Here is a 16,946-nt window from a genome sequence, read left to right as displayed (position 1 = left end):
AGAATAAAAGGATTACCCCAACCTACTTACATTGACAAGATTGTCAATAGATACAACATAGAGAACTCCTAGAAGGGATTCGTCCCTTTTAGTGACGTAGTCACCCTCTCTAAGGGTATGTCTCCCAATACTCATGGGGGGATTAAGGGCATGAAAGAGGTTCCCTATGCCTCAGCCATCGAGAGCATCATGTATGCCATGTTGTACACTCGGCCAGACATTGCTCAGGCTGTGAGTGTAGTAAGTAGATACCAATCAAACCTATGATAGGAGCACTGGACTTCCGTGAAAAACAAACACAAATACCTTCGGAGGACTAAAGAGTATTATTTTGTCTTCGATGGTAGTTTCCTAGAGATGATCAGGTATATTGATACCAACTTCTAGTCAGAACCAGATGATAGAAAGTTTACATCTGATTACATCCTTACGATGGGGTTCTATGCAGTTAGCTGGAAAAGCAACAAACAAGGGTCCATAGCAGATTCCACAACCGAGGCCAAGTATATTGCCACAAGTGAAACTGGCAAGGAAGTAGTGTGGATGAAGAAATTCATTCACAAATTAGGAGTAGTTCTATCCAGCACATCACCCATTCCACTGTTGTGAGACAACACTAGAGTCATTGCTCAAGCTAAGGAGCAAAGATCCCACTCAAAGTCAAAGCACATCAAGAGAAAGTATTATGTACTTTGGGAGATTGTTGGAAGAGGGGATATCTAGATTCAGAAAGTAGCATCAGCGGAAAATGTGACAGACCCATTGACTAAGCCACTACCACAGAAAGTGCTTGAGAAACACGTGGACAGTATGGTACTGAGGCTTGTACCAAATAGGACCTAAGTGCAAGTGGGAGTTGTTAAATAGAGTATGCTCCAATCAAAATTGATGTATTGATACATTTATTTGTAAATGAGTAAAAGTACATAATTTTTTCATGTTAAGATTGGTATATTTCTGTATAATTACCCCTTAAATTGGACACTTATGAGACTCATGTTAGTTTAGAATGTTCTCACCCGTTGGATAGACTTGGGAGTATATCCTGGCAAGGCTAACACTAATGTGCTACCAAAGATGTTGGGGCAGCTTGTCTCAGCTGCTAGGGTTAGACCCGAAGCACATGTAGTGTGCGCTTGTTTGAAGCACAGAACCCAGACCAATTTCCAGTTATGCCCTAGACTTGATTATGGTACACATAACCCCTAAACTTGATTATAGTACTGGACTGAGTGTTGGACCGGGTTGTCTTTGATGTGCCAATCAATGAGATCCTTTGGGGGTCAAAACCTGGGTATGTTGAGGTAGTATGAGAATTCACTTTAGTGAGTGATCACAATGATAGGATCAGCCCCTTTGTCGGATAAGTTAATGATCAGGACTGCACTCCATCTGATGGAAACCAAAACTGTCAGCAATTGATTTCAACCAATTTTAAAATTTGTTTTGCAAAATATATTTATATGATATTTATATATTATGTTTTAATAAAAAGTGTTTGCAAAAGGTTTTAATTCTCATGACCCATCCGAGCAGAGAGTGCAACAATGCACCTTGCAGCTAGGGGAGAGCTCCTTCCCTGTTGGGCAATGTTTGAACATTATGGGCTGAGAGGTTAAGTGTAAGACACCATTAAGGGTTGTTTACCTAATGGACTATATCTTACTTAAGTCCATTATCCTTGGACCTTCATAAGATGGTTGGACTCATGAATCATTTACTATAAATGTTGGGCCCATCAAGAGCCCATACTGATGGACTCAGGGGTTCATATACTTGACAATGAATTCGGTCAGGCCTTTTCACAGAGACTAGGCCGAACTCATGTGGCCTGATGTAAGGTCATTATTGGGGTCACATGCCATACAAAGTGAACCTAAATGGGCCAACAACTACCTAGGAACGTGAGCCACTTCTTTAATGGGCCTAAAGCCCATGATTAATTGGATTAATCAAGTGGTCACGTGACAGCTTAAGTAGTCATGTGACATGAGCGAATATGGGTTTGGATAAGGGTTTGGAGCACCCATTAGGATTAGATGATAAGTCTTATCCATTTAGAGAGTCTAAATCCAAATAAAGATTTGGATTAGGAGCCTCCTAATTCGATTAGGAGCCTCCTAATTCGATTAGGAGTGGTGCTACTTAAGGCTTATAAAAGGAGTGATCAAACTGATCCAGTTACGCATCTTCTTTCAATTCTCTCTCTCTGCTCTTTCCGCCCTACAAACCCTAATTCGTTTTCCATCTTGTGACTGGTCTTGATTAGTTCTAATTTCTGATTTTTTGCAAAAAAATATCATAATATTTCGTACTCACCTCCCTTGTACGATCCAATCAGTTGGATTGCAGTTTTGCTTAAAACTGCATTATTGAACCAGCTTCATCTCAAGATGTGCCATCTTCAGTGGAGGCTGATTTTGGGATTCACATTGGGTGTGAACTACTACTTTGGGAGCTACACTTGTGGAATCCGTATCAGGTATACTTCTCCCCTTCTTTTGGTTTCAAAATTGGTCTGTTTCGGTGCAAGAACAATCCTTAAAAAATGCAGTTTTTCTAAAATTGGGAATACGATTCCCAGAAGGTTGCAAGAAAACTTTTGAAATTTCACCCAACCATCTATTGGTTCGGCCATCCATATGATGGATCTGACCTTCCTTCTGACATGACCTTGGGTGGCGATGTTATGTCTAAGCTCACAAGTTGAACTTCGGGCTGAACCCCTATGTCCACGACAGGTGTGTCCCCAATGGTCTCAGCCTTGGCAAGAGCAGTAGGCACAGTTTCTTCATTATAACTGGTGTCTACTACTATCGCCTCACACAGGCTCAGACGACACTTCCACTACAACTTCTTCCTACCCTTCCCTGGCAGGTTGTCTTGACCTAGAGACTGGCTCTTCATGTGTTCCGACTGCCAAAAGATCCTTCTTGATGAACATTGTTTGGCCCACTGGCTCACTGGGGGGATGATTTTGTAGACCTACTAGGGTCTCTCCTCTTCCTAACTCGTCGAAGAAAGGTGCTATGTTGTCAACAGCAGCATCCTTGGCAACTCAGGCATCCCCAAGGTCGTTGCAAGAGTCTTTAGTCACTCCCTGACCCTCTGTGGGGGGATGCGAGGACTGCAGCTCGTGCACTAGCCACCTGATAATGGGTGAGACTGGTACGGTGGAAGGATCCACATAGAAAATCACTTGTGATGAGATAAACCACAACCGATTAGTACAACAAGATAATCGCAATAAGGAAACCACACAAATACCCATATTATCTATACCTTCTCGCCCACAATGCCTCTAGATGGGACCTGTGGGGCCTCTACATCAGGTTGAGCATCATCATCCTCCACTCACTTCAGTACAAAAGACTATAAACAAGTTAGTAAATGCAATGCCATGCTAATTGCAGCGGTAGTAAAATAAATGCATCAAAAATATAGATTATTACCAAATCAACCTTCTCGAACTCCCCTCCTTCGCGAATGGGGAGACATTTTCTTCACACGTCCGCCTAAGACATGGATAGAAACAACCTCAGATGGGGGTACCGGCACCGTAGATTGTGTTGATTCCGTATCAGTCACGTCTCTTACTTCAGGATTCAAGGTTGGGGTCTCTTGAACAACACCCATGAATTCTCACTCCTCTAAAATCAGTGAGCTTGGTTGACGATTAACTTGTGCCTGCTCCGGGTCCACTGCATGACCCTGAGGAGGAGCCATAACATAACGCAGGTGGGGACTCGCCCACATGAACATTTGGAGGCCCCCAAACAACGAGCACATGTAGGCGAATTGGAGGGACTTATAAGCATGAACCCCTCCCATACCCTACAATAGGGAACCGTGAATTTCCTGGGAATGCCAAATCATGCCGTCAGGTCCAAAATACATCCTCCCCTACATTCTGAAGACACTGAGCGCCTATGTCATCATAACTGAGTTGGCTGAGGATCCTATCAGGACAACAGGCTACAACTTGGGCTTCGCCGGTGCAGTCCAAGTATGCGATGACACCGGGCCAAAGAATAAGACGTGCCATGCCCGCAATGGGATGTGTCACCTCCATACATTTCTAGTCATCATCCTCAGGAACAACGGTGCCAGTGCAAAACGGCATGCAATGCCAAACAACTTGGGTATAGGGCCTCCACATGAAACCTTCAATGGACGCCAGCTGGAGCTCAATCTCATTCACCCCAACTTGCTTATGCCTACTAGCACGAAGCCGACAATTCCCCCAACAGACTTCCAATCAATGATCCTCTATTTCATCCCCATCCAAGGTCGCTATGGTAACTCTCATAAGAGAAAGGCATCGGGGCGTGAAACTGGGGTCAAGACGCTCGCACATATACATGTACAAAAAGGGGGAAAAATGTAATTGATCCGTGTTTTACAACTCGGATCCATCACCTGCTGGACTGTGTCATCCATCTGTTCGTACAAATATCCCAAAAACATCGATGCCAATGGGAGTTGAAGACCGCTGGAAGCGAGCACGACAAGCAGAAACAATACCGTGCATAGACCGTAATCAAGAAACCTGGGAAGAGGAAACGGAACATGATGTACAAAATGAATGCGGAAAATGCGGAAAGATGGCACTGGTTATTTTCCTCGTACCGTCACATCCCCTACCTTTAGTTTTGAACCAACAAACAATCCATGCCTCAAGCGGCATTTTACCCCGGGCGGTTGACTGATCCACCTGGGCCTTGAACGCAACAATCTCGCCCAAAAGCTCCTCACAAAGCCCTGACAGATTGGTAGGGAGAGACTCAATGAATTGCAAATGATGGGCAGACACTGACCCACCGATGGATAATGTCAATAAGGCAACCACATCTTCTACAGTTATGCCAAACTCACTGAATGCCCCCACGAATGTGTGAGTGCGGCAACACCAATGCTCCAAAAGGGGGGGTTTCACATGACTTACCCCCTCCTTCCCGGGAAGATCCAGGAAACAATCTACAAAGCACAAGAGGCCGGCGTCCCGTAGTAGACGACAATACATCGAATTTTCTAGGATGTAGCGAGCCCAGCCCGAATAACTAACCAAGGACTTTGAATTATCGGTCCTTGGTTCCTAACACTTATACGACACAGAGTGGCCTACGCGCCCATACAAACAGACCAACTCACTTCATCAATGGCATCAAAAGCCCCTTCCTCCCCCCTAACACTAGCATAGGAGGTCAGAAGCCCTAACCGCCATCGGCCACCCTAGCCGCTTCACGTTTGGACAGCATTTATGTTGAATCCATGACTCTGACAAACTCAAGAAATAGGCATTCGGTCTTCATTTTGCGAGGGGCCATGGTAAATTGATAGGGAGAAATGAAGAAAGAGATTGAGAATAGTTGCTAGAATGGCAAGGATGGAAACAGAGAGAGCAAATGGTCGAGATTAACAAAACACAAAAATGAAAAGATGTAAGCGTACCACCCTCTTATAGAACTGTCGCCTGTGTCCAGAATGCTAAACACCGTCGAGGAAGATGAATCGATATGATTACAATTGCTCATCCGACGCTTAATGGAAAAGTAAAGTATATAAAATTACGATCATACCCTTAGTAGGGGGGACAAACCGGCGTATTAATTTAATAGTGGCGCCATGTTGGCAACCGCCACTTTAAATTCTACATCCCCTCTTTGAGCCACACGCACGAACGCATCGCATTTATGACAGTTACAAAAAGTCCTAATGATGACCACCACGTCATCAACTCATAACAGCTTTCCCACCCCTCTAACAGTAGCCAAATGCAAAAAGCCACCAAGCGAAACACTCCCAACTCACACCGTGTATTCGTGAATGGCATCATCCCGGCAAACACAGGGGGGATGGACACCTGTACTTTAATGTTTATCACTTGTCTTTCGACAATTTACTTCCTCCATTAGACAAGGGGGTTGAGAACTTTGCTAACAAACCGAGCATAAAACTACCTACTGATAGAAAGCAAATTGTCAAAAAATAAGGGGGCTGAATTACAAAATGAACGAAAAACTAACCCAAAACGAACACTCCAATTTCCATCCGAAGATACCACATAGATACTTGCAATGATTCCATAACTCATTGAACGCTTGCGATGAGTTCATAACTCATTGGACGTCTGCAATGAGTATATAACTCATCGCATGACTGCAACAAACTCGTACTCGAAACAAATCTGCGATGAACTTTAGACATGACAAATCTGTGATGAACCTTAAACACGCACAGATTTGCGATGAGCTTTAGACACACGTGGAGTTGCGATAAGTTCAAAATCATTATAGAACCACAAAATCACTATAGACTAGGAATAAATATCAATTACATGTGCATCTTTAAATTACGCATGTGAGAAGATGCCCCATGGACCTACTAAAGGTGCGCCTACTAAACAATGACGTCACTTGTGTCACGTTGATAAAATGGGTCACGAAAGAAAGTAGCACATGTGGATTATGGGAATTCATGCGTGCATTAATTCTTCGTCTGTATCTTTGTGTTTCCAAAGCGCATCCCATTACGTCTCTTAAAATTCCCTTTCCTATACACCTTGCATTTCTGATACTTTGAACATTGGTTTAAGGTTCAAAATATCCACATGATACACAATACATGTCATATCATATTCATGCCCAAAGACATGGACAAATAGATTAAACTTACCTATATATTTATGGTAGCATTTGTTATTTTTATTAGATTTGTGCATTTTCCCCACAAATATAAAGAAAATTTCAACAGTACAGAAAACATATTGATTATTTGAAGAAATAAAATTATTTATATAAATTAAATATACTAAATAAATAACAATTTCTGTTGAAACTTTGGTTAGATCTATGATGCTTTAAGTAACATTTTACCGTTTAGTGTTGATAAACGGTACAGTACAGAAAACATCAGAATTTGGTGCTTCAATTTATTTATATAAATTGAATGCTTAATCAGTGTTGATACATTTTCAGTAAGGTTATTTTCTGGGAAACATCTATGCCACCAAAAGGACAGGATCATAAAGGGCTTTGATCAATAAAAACCCGCACATGAATTTGTTAAATAACCACCTAATTGGTTACCACGTCTGACATAAATTCATTGGTTATAAGATTTTCCGATATCATAAATCAACCTATATTTTATGATATCTAAATGTTCGACTCATGGTATTGTTGATTATAATGCATCTCTTCACGTAAACCATTAAAATTGGCATTTCCGATACCTTCTTCATAGTTATTCAACCTTTAAACCCACTGTAATTGCTTACCACATCTATGATACAGGTTGATTGGTTAAAGTTTTTCCAGTATCATAGTCGAACAATATTTTATGATGCCAAAATGTTCTCGGCTGATTGTAATGCATCCCATACAATCCATTAGGCTGAGTTTGGAAGGAGTACAAATAAGAATAGTGTAAAACCTTATATTTTGTATGTATTTACGCTGTACATATTTGCATTTGTACTCTTCCAAAACTGCAGTCCACAGTCATGGTGTATCCTACCTTCTCCATACTCATCTCAACCTTATCTCAAATTCCCAATATGACCCATATCCAAACTTCCCATACAATACATTATACCAGAACTTTGAATCTAGTGTGTCAGACATAGCGAGTTTATAGGATACCAGACGCCACTTTACTAGATGCCCGTACAACAATGTCACTGCTCAGAACCAGACTAGACATTTGGCGTGTATGGACAACCAAAGTGCTAAGGTGGACTAGTATTATGTCCCTGCTCTTAGACGGATAGATGCCTAGGCTATATTTTGGGATTAAACTTTGCCAACAGAAACCTTTTTTCTCACGGATGTTCTTGAATCAAGAAACAAAATAAAAATACTTACAAAAGGCGCAAACAAATAAGCCTATTTATCATCGGCAGTTTATTTTTCTTCTTTTATGGGGGGGAGACGTGAGTCAGAGAAAAGATGAAGCAAAACGATATCAAGCCACATATTCAGGTCCTGCTGAGCAAAATATACAGCAGCAATACCTGAGAACAGGTTACATAACACAACCAACATATCAGCCATCACGTGCCATAAAACATCCCAACCCAACAAAACAACCCCAAGCCAAAATAAATTGATGTGATTCTCTCCAACCCAAACTTCCGAGTCAGTTGGGCGACCCCAGCTCCAACTCAACACACAACTGGTGCGAGTCCCCCAAGTTACCCAGGTACAAAACATATCTTATTTACCTTGACAACTAACATGTTCCAACTTACCACATACCATGGCCTCACACATCATGAAATTTCTATATAGACAGCAGTGAAAGCAAGCAGCACTCACTGATCTAAGGTTATATTTACAGTTTGACCAAAAGAACAAATCCACCTATAAAACCAGAATACCTTGAGAACCAGTTGAGTCAATGGAAGACATGAGTTCAGCTGGGCTTTCATCTTACATCACCCAACAAGAAAACCAGAGTTCCTTCATCGAGTGGTTTCCATCAGAGGCACCGTGATAAAAAATGGCAATATTAGGATGATGATGATGGTATTTGTTATCTCTGTCGTCATCTTTGGCCAAGAGAAGGATTGGAACTTCTTCAAGCCACCAAACAGGCATAAAACCTCACTATCTGCATCATTCAGATCAACTTCCTCTATGATTTCTCAAAAAGAAAGATTTTCTCCTGCTATTACTTTCTTACATTGATCATCTGTCTAGAAACAAGAGATTTTGTCCAGTCCCTGGACTCAAACAACCTGGACCTTGAAGCTTGGAAAATACGACAACAGCGTACCCCAACAAGGAAAAGACCCAGCAGTTACACTGCAAAATGGTAAAAGAGGCAACCCCAACACCAAATCAGGTTGGCATGCTTGTCCAAAGCTGCAAGGGAGGTAAATCACGCTGGTGAGAGTTTGTAAGGTTTTGACAGCACCTTGTTTTACAACATTAAGTTGATAATGTATACAATACAAAGCCTAGATAACCAAAATATTACCAACTTAAAATTGAAATAAGAAAAACAAACCATAACTTGCAGATTACAGTATAAGATGGTCCCACAACAACCAAGGCAATCACACAGATAAAAGATCTCGAGTAGCAATACTCTCAACATAAGAAAATAATTACCAAATAACTTGTATATGTGATTTTCTATGCCATAAAACATCCAGCAAGCACAACTGACACAATTTGTAGTACAGGAAAAACACAAAATGTAGTCGAGGGTTCTAATATACATAGAAACAAAGTGAACAAAGCACCCCCCCCCCCCCCCGCCAAATACACAACACATACAGAAAAGACAAAATTAGACCATTTGATACAGGTGAAATAAAGAATTTTCTCCACTAATCAACAACACTGATAAGTAGTACCACTTGATAGAGTGCATGAATTAGGTAGGGCTTTTGGAAAACGAAAAAAGGTCTCCACTAATCAAATAGGTGCATATTAATAAATGGTTAGCTTGACCCACACCATATTTTACACCAACATGCAACATTCAAGTCCTTGATCTTGCCTATCATAAACATATAGGTCAGTAGCTATTATTCACGTTAACGTATAGTAATCAAAAAACTTGTTTCATTTGATGAATTGGTTAGCCATACAAACTATAAGTGCAAGGTAAGATAATGTGCCTGAGTGAAGTGAGGTACAACCTTCGAATAAATTAAAATGTATAATAAAACACAAATGTAAATTCATAAAAGTAAAATACTAAAAAGCGTATAAGTTCGATTGTTAGGGCATCAAGTTATTAATACAAGGTCGTATGTAGTCTTGAAGGTTCAAGTCCCACATAGGTTTAAAACTGTTTCTAAACACCACAAGCACAACATACAAGATAAATTACCACATCATCTAAAAGCCTTGTCCCAATTATATAGGATCAACTTCAAAAATCCTGTTTCACCATTCCATTCTGTCCAATGCCATATACCTCAACAAATTATGGGCATTTAAATCATTTCTTAGTATCAACCAAAATCATTTTTTGTTCTAACCCTAGCACTTCTTAAAGGTGTTGTAGATGGTCTTCTATGAACATGACCAAACCACCTCAATCTACTTTCTCTCACTTTATCACCTTTCGGAGCTATTCCTAGGTTCCTTCATATCACTTCATTTCTGACTCTATTCTTTCTAGCTGTACCAGTAATTCATCTAAGCATACAAATTTCGGCCACACTCATTTTTGGACATACTATTTCGTAACTCCAAACTAAATAGTTTGTCTTAGGACTTATAGAATTTTTCTTTTAGCCGAAGTTGTATTTTTTGTTTTTGATGAATTTAGCCAAAGTTGTATTTTCCTATCACATAGGACTACTCCAGATGCACCACTCCATTTTGCCTATCCTGCTCCAATTCTAGTGAGTGGCATCCTCCTCAATCTCCCCTTTGTATCCTGGTTTACACTCCTATTATTATTAAATTTACATTGCATATATTCTGTTTTAGTCCTACCGAGTTTAACCTCTTGTTTCTATTGTACTTATCCATAAACCTAATTTTACATGTAATCTTCCATTAATTTCACCATTTAATACTATAAATAGAGACCAAGAGCTGGCCCTTGATGAAGACCCAATTGTAACTGCAAAATCCTATGTCTGTCCAACAAGTGCTCTAACATTGGATTTTGCAACCCATAAATTAGCTTAATTAGCTCCACATAGCTATTTGGTACTCCTTTCTTTACCAAAACCCACCATATTACCTCTCTAGGAACTCTATTAATTTTTTAGCTTGTGTCCATGATTGATCCTCCTGGCATAAATTTCCTATTGATCAAAAATAGAATACGCTACATATTCAAACATCTAGTTCAAGGTGAAATGCCTGGGTTCAGGTGAAACGCACACAACAAATGAGCCTCACCTGTGAACCTGAGCATCCCCCTAAAATAGTGATTTAAACAGCCAAAGAATCTTCCGCATGGCAATGGGGTTGTTCTTGACCCCCACATGCTCCTACTTTATCCACCATTCATGGAACAAATTGCAGCTTAGAAGTTAGAACCTTGCCAAAAAGACAAATTAAGCCCCCTGCTTAACTATAAATTATTCAGTCAACATATTTTAAGAAGATTGGATTTGGATGTAAGTGAAGAAATTATTCAATTGTCCCAATATAGTAGGGACAAGGCTTAGATGATGATTATGATATTTTAAGATCGTATTATTTGGGAAAGCTCTACTATAAAGTGGGTTTTAGGGTGATGTAGACTGGGAAAGTTAACTGTGAACACAGTAATCCAAAAGATTACTCACTCAATAAATGGTTTCAAGTAGCCATAAGATTCCACCATGTAGTGGATATTAGTTAGGTTGTCAGTTGTCTAAAGAGCTTCTCTACCAGATCCAACTCAGAAACCCTTTCCAATATACGCATGGGATCAAATCATCAAATTCTGATGTCACCTTCACCAACCACAAACAAGTAAGCATTCTTATGAAAGGAAAGAGAAAAAAGAAAATATATACACAAAGGCTGTGTTTCGTTGAAGGAAAAAGTAGGGAAACGAAGGGACCTTGTATAGATTTCCCTACCACAGTGTTTTAAAGGCACAAGGTGCAAAAAAAGCGCAAGGCAAGGCGCGTGCCTTTTTGAAGCAAGCCGCAAAAATACAAAATATTGCTAAAAAATCAAAAAAAAAAGTCAGAAAATTCAAAAAATGCAAAAAAATGCAATATATATATATATATATTAAACATAATATTAATAAGAAAATATAAACTTAAATTTTAAAATTATTTGTTTAAAAAACCTATTATCTAAAATTAAAATACATAAACATTGCATGTAAAGCATATTCAAATGAAAATTTAAAAATAAAATCAAGCATATAAAACATTTTCAAACATGTAAAGCCCACAGTCTCTTTTTTTCCTCAATTGCATTACTTCAAGTAGCTAATGTGATGTAAAACATATTACATTCTTGATTCTATGTACGCCATTGTGCCACACCCCTCGAGGCAAGTCCAAACAAGTCCATGTTTGGGTCTTAAATTCTTAATTCTAACACAAAAAATAATGATTTTATAATTTTAATTGCCTTTTAAGAAGATATTTTGTTAAGATGAATGAATGAACAACATTAGCAAATAGGGAGTTCTTTGATGATGATGATAATTTGGATGAAGAAAGCAACTATGTTGGTGTAGTTCGGTGTATTCTTGCATCCCCAAAGAAAGAAATCAAGGAAGATTGGCTTCATACAACAATATTTCAAACTATAGTAAAGAGTGGAGACAAGTATTGTAAGCTTATCATAGATTGTAGCAGTAGTATAAATGTGATTTCTGAAGACATTGTGGATCGGCTAAAGTTGGCACCACAACCACATCGACAACCATACAAGATTGCTTAGGTTAAGACAACAATCCCGGTAACTAAACAAGCCCTTGTTACTATTTCTTATGGTAGTTATCCTAATTCTAATTGGTGTGACATTGTTCCCATGAATGTTACATACATTGCATGGAAGGCCTTCGTTGTATGATAGGGATATCTACCATTGTGGAAGGGAGAACACCTATCACCTTAAAAGGCATGTATGTAAGGCCACCTCAAAAGGAGACTACAGCCCAAGGGCCCGTTGCTGAATCTAAGAAAAATCCTTTTAAGGTCTTAATCCAATGCACTACCCATAGTTTTCAAGGCGCCAAGGCAAGGCCATGCGACAGGGGGGCGCCTTGTTGCCTAGTCACCTAGGCGATGGATTTTGTAAGTAAAAATCACATATCCTAGGGTAGTTCCATAGGTTCCATAACCAACTTTCTTTAATAACTATCCACAATTTTCATAAGAAAATTATAAACTTCATGTTTAAGTCAAGAAAATCAACATATTTATGAGAAGAAAAAGAAGAAAGGAAAGAAAATTCAAAAAATAAAGGGGCTGAACCCCTATTTTTGTTATAAGAAAAGAAAAAAAAAAGAAAAGGTGGAAGAAGGAGAAGAAGTAGAAGAAGAAGAAATGTGTTGATTAAACAAAATTTTAAGTTTTTCCCTTACTTATTGGTTCAGATTTTGAAGTCATTGAGGGTTCAATACAGCAGTTAGCAATGTTTGTGTTGATTAAACCCTAACAAATAAGAAAATAATAAAAAGAAATAAGCTTATAAACACAAAAAAAATGAATATTTTTCTTTAATAATGTCTATTTTATAATTATAACTCAGAAAAATAACAATATAACAGTATTTTATTACACAGTATGCAAAACTGCTTTTCAACCAGGCGAGGCGAGCCTCCAAGGGCACCTTGTCGCCTAGGCGCCCGCCTAGGTGTCACCTTGACAACAATGGCACTACTTTATTGACATAACTTCCAAAACTGCTTATCTGATCCATTCCATAAAGTGTTGTTCATCTCATGCACCGCCACATAATGTTCCCTCTCTTTCTTGTTATCAAGAGAGAGGCTTTGAAGAGAACTGAGTTAGAGTGTGAGAATCATGCTTTAATAAAATGTTAGGTGCCAACTCAGTTGGTAAGGTCTCAGGTTAGTTGTAGCAGAGACTCGGGATCAAATCCTGCCTTCACCAGGGTTCAGAAAATAAACAAGGAGAAAGAGGCTAAGCTTAAATCCAACAATTAACCATCTCCAGAATTATCCTGCCCAGACCATTAAAAAATCTATAATACTAATTTGATTGGAAGTGAGACAATCATGGAAAAACTTACTGATTATATTCACATATAGAAAAATAGACATACTCTTGGAATGAATAATCAAATAACATGACTACTTCAATGCATTTAAATGACTGTTTTAAAGACAAACTTTAGAATTCTCGTTCATGAAAAGATGAAATTTTCTGTTATTAATAAAAAAGATAAAAAGATGAAATTCATAAAGAAAAATACACTTACAAGCTTAACAGTACTATGAACCAGAACCCAACTTCTGAACCCATACTTGTTTCTGCAAGAAAATTTGGTGCAAGTTAAAGCCAATTAACCAAATAAAATAAAACCTAGAAACAAAAATAACATGTTTTGCCCAATCAAAGTGGGGGTAATATATATGTACAATAGGTGACAAGATAAAGAGAGATTTCCCACTTAAAAGGAAGTAAAAGAATAAATACTAAGTAATAAAAAAGAAAAATTATTGGTGCATGTTATACAGAAATTATATGTTGTAAGGACACCTCATGGGAACCATAGCCAGTAGCATTTCCCCTTTTGGAAGGCTTTCCATCACTCGTACTAAGGGAATTTCCATCAATATCCTTCCCTCCATGCACTGATCCACGGCGACTAAATTGCCTATGTGAACCTGAATAATAAAGCAGATGTCACTTGCAACCAAGAACATAAAAACCAACTGTCTTAAAAGAATTATACTCAAAAATTGTATTCAGCTTATGGTTTTGACAACATAGCTAACCGTTCTCTGCAGAAGAAAAATTGCTCCGACCACTTCCAATGGTTTTCACTTCACCTTTGCTTGCATGGTGAATTTCAGATTTTACTTCATGACTACAAGAATCATATGCAGAAGAAACATTGCCACCACGTCCTACTCGAGAATTGTGAACAGATGCTTCCTGGCTTCGTGCTTTCCCACTGGGAAAAAATGATTTATTACCAGATTCTGGCTCATCCAACACATCATCCCCAAGTTTACCAGCTCCAGGAGCCACAAGCTGATTTATGGTCATGCCTTCTAAAGAATCTGACAGCACTTGTGTGGGTCCAGAAAAGGAGGATGATGATGAATCATCACTGGCATGTGATATATCTGAACGACGAAGAGGTGTCCAGACTCCTCGGTCAGGTCTATCCTTGTTTCTAGCACGTTTTTCTTGCTTCTCGTTCACTGACGAAACTCCATGCACATCATTCACAGCAACCTTATCGTCTTGTATCCTTTTCATCTCAGTATCACAACTACTTGCAGCCTGTGAAATGCTAGAAAGGTGATCTTTCAAAACAGAACGCATTGTGGTGGGCCGAGGTGGGCGCTTTTCCTTCTCTAAATTCATGGTCTGGGACTGTTGATCAGATTGGATTGCTGTAGTTGATTGACCCTGGCGTGCTTCCTTTGATAGTATACTTCTGATCATCCTTCCACTAACATCACGCCGTTGGCTCTGTTTGAAAGCAGTTGAATTTGGTGAGTTTCTTATTGGAGATATTACACTCTGTTGTTGTGATACACCCACCTCAGGCGCCTATACAAGGCATTAAGACATTTGCAAGTATTAAAAGATTTTCATCAAAAAATATGGAAAAAACAAGGTACTGCCAATAACTGAATCACACAATGGACGAGTAAGCAACCTTTAACCATAAAAGTTGTAAGAAATGGAGAGAGAAACAGAGACGGAGAGATTACATTAGGAATTTCTCGCTCTTTCCCTTTCAGAAGCAGGACCTTCTTCTTTCCAGTATCAGCAGAACCAGTAGCTGTTGAAATAGCTCCATCAGTTTTAGGGACTGAAAATATAGAAGGAAAAGATATACAGAACACCCAAAAAGGGTAAATTACAAATACACCTAGGATTTCCAGTAATAACAAATAGCCACCCCAGGTTTTTCAAATTGCTATGGACTTGCTTCAAATTATTTGGTAACTACAGAAACTCTCAATTTGCCAAAAAGCATGTGCCCCATGATATATTTAAACTTTCTCCACAACAATTTTAACCTTGTCAATTATATGGTACCTTAAAATATTCTCAAGTACCAAACTACCCTCTGGCACATTGGTTGAATACATTAGATTAATAATTAAATCTCTAGTTTATTAGTGCGTATTAAATTGAACTCAATTAAAATGGCACTGAAATCAATTAGATTGGAGATTACAGTTACCTTGGTTACGAATCCAAAGTTTCCACAATTGGCTAGGGGGCGACATGGAATTTTCCAAGAATCTTTTTTTCTTAATGTTTCTGATATTTTGCTGATACATTTGCAGTATTTAAAATTTGATTGATAGAATATAAATTTAAGGTGTAAAAATTTTAGAATATCATCAGAAACATTATGATATTTCATTAAAATCACCATATTTTTTATAAACCTTTTCCTGAAAAAAAAAAACAAATGAGGATTCAGCGATTGGATGATTAGTTTACTATTTTAACATGATTCACTCACTAAGTCATTATAATTAAAAAAAAAGAAATAAGAAAAAGAAAACTGCATACGACTACAAAACTGAATTCTCAATCTAATCAAAATGTTTAGTAGCAGAAAGGACACAAGTCAAAATGGAAAGTGACACAAATAAAGAAGAGAAGATGGAAAAATAAAGAATAAAAGCGAGACAGAGAGTTTTTTTTTTTTTTTGGGAAAAGGTAAGGTAAATTTTATTGAGACAGAAATAATAGTACAAAGGGACCCCCCAAGGAGAACAACTTGGCAGGGGAGCAGCCAAATCAATGCAAGATTACAGAAGATAAGTTCCTAAAATTCATCCTAGCCCCCAACTGGGAGGGCCTGAATCCCCTCAGATGCCGATATACAAGAAATCAGCTTTCCAAAAGAAATAGATATAAGATCCTCCAGGTCCTTGCAGATATAAGTAGCCCCCAACTGGGAGGTACTGATTACTGCAGCCGGAATAACACCCACACAGCAGAAGCAATCTTTGACAGCCCCTGTAACACCCACCTCCACAACATCTCCTTCACTGGGGCTGGCATAACTCAAGAAAGGCCCAGCACAGAGAGAGAATGATTGCAAATTCTATCAGAAATAGGGCAGTGAAGAAACATATGGCTGTTATCATCCACATCATGACCACAGATCACACAACTCTGATCCTGGAGTTGAATCCCTCTCTAAGATAGATGGGCTTTAGTTAAATACCTGTCTAAAGCTGCAACCCACACCAGGGCATTGATTTTTGAGGGAGAGGGTCGGGTTCCAAATTCTGGAAGCAGGCATGACTTCCAAGTTACTTTCCGACAGGTGAATGGAAAAAGATTT

General features: G+C 38.9%; 1 protein-coding gene across 4 annotated transcripts in view; it reads right to left on the bottom strand.

The window, feature by feature from the left end:
• Positions 1-7,950: 7,950 nt before the first annotated feature.
• UPF3 (Smg-4/UPF3 family protein) overlaps positions 7,951-16,946 on the bottom strand; it is a 53,235-nt gene continuing 44,239 nt past the window's right edge. The window contains exons 8-12 of one of the 4 annotated variants that reach the window (XM_010248458.3): positions 15,346-15,446; positions 14,395-15,181; positions 14,156-14,283; positions 13,875-13,926; positions 7,951-8,867 (exon numbers count right to left, since the gene is read on the bottom strand). In XM_010248458.3, coding sequence (XP_010246760.1) covers positions 13,888-13,926; positions 14,156-14,283; positions 14,395-15,181; positions 15,346-15,446 — 1,055 coding nt within the window. In that variant the 3' untranslated portion in view covers positions 7,951-8,867; positions 13,875-13,887. The remainder of the gene's footprint in view (positions 8,868-13,874; positions 13,927-14,155; positions 14,284-14,394; positions 15,182-15,345; positions 15,447-16,946) is intronic. The other 3 variants (XM_010248460.3, XM_010248459.3, XM_010248462.3) reach the window with 3 other exon arrangements.

This window comes from Nelumbo nucifera, chromosome 5, assembly GCF_055504915.1.
Source record: "Nelumbo nucifera cultivar China Antique chromosome 5, China Antique-T2T, whole genome shotgun sequence".
Taxonomy (NCBI): Eukaryota; Viridiplantae; Streptophyta; class Magnoliopsida; order Proteales; family Nelumbonaceae; genus Nelumbo; species Nelumbo nucifera.
The sequence above is the reverse complement of the archived record's forward strand: the minus strand, read 5'-3'. Positions and strand labels throughout refer to the sequence as shown.